The 7817-nt window shown below is 43.8% G+C and overlaps 1 protein-coding gene across 2 annotated transcripts; it reads right to left on the bottom strand.

Moving 5' to 3' along the window:
* Positions 1-1866: 1866 nt before the first annotated feature.
* Positions 1867-6022, bottom strand: HOXA7 (homeobox A7). Of its 2 annotated transcripts, XM_031057642.1 has the most exons (3): positions 5951-6022; positions 4844-5121; positions 1867-3791 (listed from the first exon to the last, which is right to left on the bottom strand). In XM_031057642.1, the coding sequence occupies exons 1-3, from the start codon at positions 5989-5991 to the stop codon at positions 3508-3510; spliced, it is 603 nt and encodes a 200-aa protein (XP_030913502.1). In that variant the 5' UTR covers positions 5992-6022; the 3' UTR covers positions 1867-3507. The 2 variants fall into 2 exon arrangements, with proteins under 2 accessions (XP_030913502.1, XP_005421794.1); XM_005421737.2 differs by lacking the exon at positions 5951-6022 and having other exon boundaries at positions 4844-5365.
* Positions 6023-7817: the final 1795 nt, after the last annotated feature.

The raw sequence follows: 7817 nt of genomic DNA, 5'->3' as shown, positions 1-7817 counted from the left end.
AAGTGGGCCCCCCCCCCCCCCAAGCCCGCCCCGCGCCCCCGAGGCGCGCAAGCTGCCCACGCCGCGAACCGCCGGCAGCGCGGACCCACGGCGGGGCAAGGCATTTATGCAGGCAGCGCTCGATCTGATAAAGAAAATCTAAGCCACATTTGCGCCGTTTCCCCACGTCTAGAAATAACCTCCCGGACATGGCAGAGAAGCTAGGAGACATTGTGCTGTTTGGCTGTTGTTTTCCTTTTTTTTTTTTTTTATGAAATAGTAAAAAAAAAAAATCACATCTAAATTTCTTCAACCGCAAATGAAATTTAAGATAATGAGTTAATACTGCGAATTAATATTAAAAAATGTTTGGGGATATCACTTTCTTTTCCCCAGTGCTGGGAAAAAAATATCCCCTCCACTGATGCTGTAAAACTGAATTATTAGAAAATAACCTGTACGTCACAACATACCCCTGCCTAAGGCAAAAAGAAATCAACTTCGTGAAAAAAAAATATAAATCCACCTCTTCCTTGCTAAATCACATAAAACAAACATTTTATTTAGGCATATTTTTGCATGCACTGACTAAGTTAAAATCAGCTGAGCTGCAGCCATCTCTATTTTTGGCCGGTAACATTTCCATTTGGTTTAATTGCACATGTCTAATATTTAAACGTATTAAACCATTTTTCCCTGCTTACAGTAGTGTCATATACATTTCTCACCTTTTAGGTTCTGGCTCACAGGAGCCCCTGCGACTTTGACAGCTGTCGCTTTGGCTGCACAGGAGACGAATCGCCCTCCTTTTGGTGCCAGAAGAAGCAGGAAATTAGCCAGGTTGCAAGTTGAAAATCTGCCACGCCAGTGCTTTGAATCCAATATGCCACACCTTCCAGCGGGGGAACTGGAAATTGCCATCCCGGATCTGTGTTCTAGGCGGCTGCTTATGCCGAACCTCAGCACACTTTGTTCACTATTGCCTTACAAAGAACAAATGAAATGGGGATTGAAAGCCAGAGAGATCCGAAGCAGGACAGAGCTCAGCAAAAGAATGCGGCTCTATTCTCGCAAGGGAAATTATAAAAAAGTTCATGTTCACGGTTACCATCCACATGACCGACAACGACCAATGGAAAAACCGAACAACTCATAAAGTTGTATTGCAAAGTTGTAAATTTTCATAAACAACAACGGATTTATGGCCTTTTCCTCATCACTAAGAAGAGGCAGGTCTTAGAGAGGCGCCATCTTACCACAGAGGCAGCCCTGGAGTTTTTTAAAAGACCTGGACTTTGTACTAATTTTATTAAAATTACAATTAGTGCATTGACCAGGAACGGAGTGTAGTAGAAAAAAGGGAACTTCAGCGCAAATAATGCTCCAGGTCCTACCTGTATTTACCCGGCCGAATAAAAGGACTTTTCAGGTTCGATATTTTTTTCCTTTTAATTAGAAAAAAAAGGGGGGGGGGGAATATTAGATCTCATTGATATTACGTGGTACCTGGCAAAAATAAGACGTTTTCTAAAGCGGGGCAGTTTTCCCCCATTTTCGCGCTACCGTGATGCCCCCTGGCCCCCGAAAGCCGCACACACAAACCACACATGTACCCCATCAGATCATTTACACTTGGAAGTTTCGTCTTTCACTTTCTGTTCATTACAAAATATTCTTTCACTGCATGAGACTTCGACTTGATTGCCGATCGTCTGGACTGGGGTAATGACTGCAAGAGGACACGGGAACACGGTGGAAGGAAGCTCTCCCATAAAGAGGGCTTTCCGCTTTATTAATCAACAACGCTAGGGGAAAAAAAATCACAAAGTCGAGATAGAGATATTGACTGATTCCTATCAATTCATCACTTTGTTGTTGTTGTTGGGGTTTTTTTTTTTTCCCTTTTTGATTACCGAAAAAAAATGTTTAGATGGTCTAATTTCTTTATTAGTCTATGTAATATATTTTTTGTTGCTTCCCTCGAACTGGTTCCTTAATAAAGAAACACAATTCATTGTCAACAAGCATATTTATTTTCTGTGTAACATGAAACACATTTATCGTGGGAGATAGTTGAACACGGTATCACTTCCAAAGAGAGTTCACAGACATTTTTTTTCCCACTTCCAATACTTACACGGCATATCCAAATGTTCACAACGAACACACCGAAACACATTGTAACATACAATTTGTGAATAAACTTTAGCCAAACCTTCAAGACGGATTTATACAGAGTTTTTAACAATACATCATGCTACAAAGTTTCCAAATTAATTACATACTTCGCAATTTATGACATGATCTTACAAATGAGGTTCAAGACGAATATAAATGACAAAAAAATTACAATATCTGCTATTGTAGGAAAATTCATGGTATTACATATTAACACGTTCAGATAATCAGGACAAATAGTTTGTGGATTTTTTTTTTTAAAGGTGGTTACATGATCGTTTAAATTCACTTTTCAAAGAACACTTTCTGCTATATTAAGTAAGATCAACGTAGAATAAGAAAACGGCCTTTAGCAGAAGCAGCTGAAGGTAGAAGCCAACGGGAGATATTAAACCGCTTTGTACAATATTGGCGTGTGTTTGCTTCCTCTCTCGAAATAGCAAAGAATCGAGAACAAAGATATATTGCAGCATATGGTTTTCATTTATAATTGCTTTGGAATAAATATATTATTTTAAATTTAAATATATTCAGACTTTTCGGTACCAAATTCTATACCAAAGCTATTGATGCGTGCTTTTTGAATGACTACACTTACATGTCTAAAAGCATTTTGCGATTCACATTAGTAATCTTGTAACATCCTTTTGACTACTAAAATACAGTATACTTTCGAAGATAGGTAGGCAGAGCAAGATATATAGGTAGGTAGTCTGGAAAATAGGTAGTACAAATAATTGCTGTAGATTGTAGTGGTTTGTGGAACATTTTTCCCCCCTTATTTGCTGTTTAACCTTTTGTTAGTGTAGCTGTTACTTAAGATACTTTTCTAACAACAATTAAAAAAAAAAGAAAACAAAAAGAGAAGTGCAGAGCTACTTATTCAAAATTAGGTAGTTTTTCTTAATGTGAGCCTAATGCACTTTTCCCCTTAGACATGATTGGGACTATGGAGTCAGGTAGTTACTTCGGAAGGTCACGGTTTAGTATCTGTGCAAGCAGCAGTTCTCCCACTGAAATGTCCCCTGAAGAAGCCCACCCAGTTTTGGGTTAATGGAGATTAAAAAAAAACCAAGCTGATTGTAAGATGCTCTTAGGAGATATTACCGAAAGGTTCAGCACAGGGCAGGTTTGGGGAGTATGGGAGAGTGGAGAGAAGGCTGGAAGACCAACCCAATAAATGTTTTCATGTTTGCAAACGCTTGCTTTCAAGATGATCATTAAAGGGAGCTGATTTATTTTTTAATAAAAAGTCTCTCTTTTTTTTTTCCTTTCTCCTTTAAAGGGAGATTTTTCCAACTGTCATGTGCACACACTATTCTAAGAGATCACTTCCTCGAGTGGGACTCCTTAGTCCTCCTCCTCTTCGTCTTCCTCCACTTTCTCGACAGAGGCTGCTGCTGACGTGGGCTCGTTGGGAGCCGGGGTGCTGGAGCTCTCCTCCTTGTGCTCCTTCTTCCACTTCATCCTCCGGTTTTGGAACCAGATTTTGATCTGCCTCTCCGTCAGACAGAGGGCATGGGCGATCTCTATCCTTCGCCGCCGAGTCAGATAACGATTGAAGTGGAATTCCTTCTCCAGTTCCAGAGTCTGGTAGCGGGTGTAGGTCTGGCGCCCTCGCTTCCTATCTGGACCTGAAAACAGGCACACACACGGCCAGGAGTTAGACAAGAAGAGAAGTGGAAAGTTTTCTCTTTTTATTTTTCTTATTGATATTTTAAATAAATAAATAAATAAACAAATAAACAAGCATACAAACAGAAAAGTGGCCGAGCCAGAGTGAACGATCCCCTTCTTCGACTTCCACCCGCCCCCCCACTTTGCCCTAACAAAGACATTTCAGCCACACGACCTGCCCTGCTCAGGCAGGGCAAAAATTAAGTTGCTCGAGACCTAGAAAAAGTGAAGAGAAAGCGTTCAGGAGAGGAGGTGGGGGAGGAAATTGCTTTTGGGAGGAGGAACTTTTCCCCCAGGCGATGTATTTCCCTAAAACCTTCCAGACTTTCACGTTTCGCGAGGGGAAATAAAAAGCTGGAAGGCCGGGCTGTATTTATTTTATTTTAATGTCGTGGGCTCCCCCCACCCATCCCGCCTGGATCGTAAACAATACATAGCATTTAGCTCCAGAAGAGAGCTCTCCTTTTTCACACACACTCTCGTGCCCCAGTGCCCCCCTCCCCCCTCCGTTTTCCTGTTTAGTACATTTCTATAGATTCTTATCTCCGTGGAAAGGGCAGGGGGGACGAGAGTGGCACGTCTCGGCAACGCGAGCTGGCGAAGTCCTCGACACGCCGTCCCCCGCTCCCGAACGCCTCTGTCCCCTCCGCCTCGCCCAGCGAGAGGGATTTTTTTTTTCCCCAACTTCGACAAGAGGGCAGGGGAGACGCTTAATCCGTGGGGGCTCCGGGAGCCGGCAGCCAGCTCTCCGCTTTTTCATAGCAAACAGCGCAAATCAACTCAATGCTAAAAATTCCATAGCAAATGGAGTTAAATAAATTTACGAGGCTAGAACCCATTAATTGGGCAATAAAAAGTTTTATGATACTCATTTACATACAATGCCACGGGCTTTCTACGCAATGGCGCCTCGGCTATAATTAAAACCATAAAGGCTGTGCTGACAGTAATCCTGGCGACACGCTTTGCCTGGCTGCCACGGCTCCGAGCCCTCTCCGCTCGCCCCTACCTGAAGACCTCATCCAGGGGTATATCCGGAAATTAGGCTCAGCCTGGTTGTGCAGGTTGCTTTCCTCCGCTTTCTCACAGCTGGGTTTGGTTAGCTCATTGCAGAGGACGGGAATGTTCTGATCAAAAGAGGAACAATGCAGGTTGTAGGCATCAGAGCCCAGGCTGTATCCGGAAGAGAACGGGCTTTGATATATGGTACTGTTCACATTGTACAAGCCGGGCATGGAGGAGGCGAAGGCACCCGCGCCTGGTCCATAGCCGCTTCTCTGGGAGTTGCTTGCAAAGGAGCAAGAAGTAGGCTCCGCATTTTGGAAAAGAGAAGCCCCCGCCGTATATTTGCTAAAAAGCGCATTCACATAATACGAAGAGCTCATAATTTTGACCTGTGATTTGTTGTCCGGCAGGCTTCAGTGTCGGTTTTACGAGGTAGCGTGATATATGATAACATTACACCCCCAGATTTACACCAAACCCCATTTTCTTTTGGACCGAGCTGCCCGCAGCACGTGACCGGTCATGTGACGCCGCCCGGGCGCTGGGAGAAATCGGGTTTTGAAGCTTTAAATGTGTACGTGCGGAGTTATCACTGTGCGCCAGGTTTAAAGGAGGTGGCTCCTCTCCGCCTTCCCCCCCCTCACCCCGCGTTGTTTGCGCGTTGTAATGGCAAGAGGCAGGCGGCAACCAACCCTGCACAGGGTGTGCCAGGGCACCCCCGCCGGCCCCCAGGGGCTGCCGAGCCGCGGAAATCAAGGCGCTTCCCAGCAGCCAGCCCCCGAGGGGGGGCGAAAATCACAATCGCCCTCCCCGGGAAAATAAAGGAGGAAAAAACTGAAAAACACCCCAGAAAAACCCAAACCCCCAAACAAACAACGACATTCTACTAGACAAAAAAAGTCCCACCCAACAACAGAACGCACAAAAAAAACATAGCACCCACTACAAATAATGGCCAAAAAAAAAAAAAAATTGAGGACTCAACTTTCTGAATGTCTCAAGAAGAAAATACAGAATAAACCGAAACTCTAGAGTTGAAGAAATCGCCTGCAAATGGCTTCAAATCGCCGCCGCCTCTTTCCTGCCCGAGTTACCTTTCCGCCCTACATACCTTGCAGTCCAGAGCGTTAGGCGGCAGCGGTACGCTCGCATGACGGGGAGAGTGGCTGCTTTTCTAAACACTGGGATCCCCAACAATGCGAATGGCTCTCCATTGAGGATGCTGCTCCGTGCCCTTCCTTTAAACGGATCGTAAAATGAGTTTCCTTCCCTCAGACAGCGAGTCCTGGTAAAGACAGCTTTTACTGCCTGCCTGTATTGCACATCATAAACTGGAAGAAGCACAATGGAATTGCCCCGGAAATTCTCCTTTCAATTATAGTTTGGTGCCCCGTGTACAAAGACTTTCTCACCAGTTAAAATTGTTCTTGCCGATATTTCGCACGGACCCTAAACTTTGTGTTTTGTAAACGTGGAGCACCCTCTCACCCCCCCGCACACCTCCAACACCCACCCGCGCACCCTTTGGCACCCTTTATGCGTGGTTATTGCAGCCCCATGAACACAGGTTACTGACAGAAGCAAGTCAATTCTTGAAATCACCAGATCCCTGAGATACTGGTGCTTCGGAGCATGCAGATGTGGTGGATGTATGTAAATGTTTGCCAAGTGTTAAGTATGTGAAAACTCAGTTATTATTCGCAGGCATTAAGGGAGAAGCCGCCGAAAGAGCCCCTTCGGCTATTTCTTCCAATTCACTAATATTAGACAATATCTTTACGGTCTCAATCGCGGTGCGGGAGCATGCCGGCAGAAGAGGCTGCTGGAAGGGAATAGAGGCCCAAGAACTTAAACGAATGCGATGCAAACAAAACGACGACCAAAAAGATCAAAGAGGCTGAAGTAGATGGCATTAGACCAATAAATTGCTCCTCTGGTGACAACATACCAAGATGCAAGAAAAAAGAAACAGCAAATATAACCAATGTCTAGACTTAAATATGGAGAGCATAGGACCGAATAGATTCTCTGGGTGGTTACATTTCGAGCTCTCTGATTCTCTCCAATTTGCACGTTTATGTATTTTTCTTTGCTTACATGTGTTTGTCGCCGCCACGTTTTATTAAAATGTATTTTGCTTGCAGCTTATTTTTCCCTGCCAGCCGTTTAGATTTATCAAAAAGCCTTCACTGAATAAATGCTAGAAGGACCCCTAGACAAGGGTCCCCGCCACCTTGTTGACTCCCCCCACCCTCTGCGAGTTGGGCATAACGCTGCTTCTGAAACACCCTCTGAAATCTCCCGTTTCGTCGTTTACAGAATCAGGCTAGATTATCCTGCCTGTAAATCCACTTTGCATTTGAATTTATTTTTTTCCGATCGAGTAAGGGTGAACAGGCGCAGATTTCAAGGTTTTGGTCATGGTAATATTCTCGCACGCTTTAAAAAATAATCCTCTAGGATGGATTAATTGTATTTTTTTTTCCTTGTAAGCTCTGGACTACCCCTCTTTGGCACTGAGCTTTCCGGGAAGTAAAATGTAGTGATAAAACGGTGCTCGTAAGTTATAAGCGACCTGGGAGCACTACATGATTATGGCTTGTGTACTAAGCAGTATCTTGATGTGGTTCATAGTAGGGAAGATTTTGCTGGTTTGGAATCTGTTCTCGCTATAATTTATCCACGATTATAATGGAACATGCTGTGCCAAGTTATTACTTAGTATGACGATGCATAAACACTTTTTAATTTCAATATAATTTTACTGCCCAAGGAAAAAAATAATTACTCATAATAAGTTTAGCAATGCCATTGTCGACAAACATTTGATAGGAAGGCTCTTGTTAGAAAGCAGGGAGTGGCTGTTGATCCTTATCCCTAGAAAGTATTAAATCTTTGAATCAGTGCGGGAAAAAAAAACTAGCTCACTACATTGCCAGTGCTGAATTTCGATGTAAAGAGAATGGCTTTGATTTAAG

This window comes from Geospiza fortis, unplaced genomic scaffold (assembly GCF_000277835.1).
Source record: "Geospiza fortis unplaced genomic scaffold, GeoFor_1.0 scaffold95, whole genome shotgun sequence".
Taxonomy (NCBI): Eukaryota; Metazoa; Chordata; class Aves; order Passeriformes; family Thraupidae; genus Geospiza; species Geospiza fortis.
This window is presented reverse-complemented; position numbering and strand designations above follow the sequence as displayed.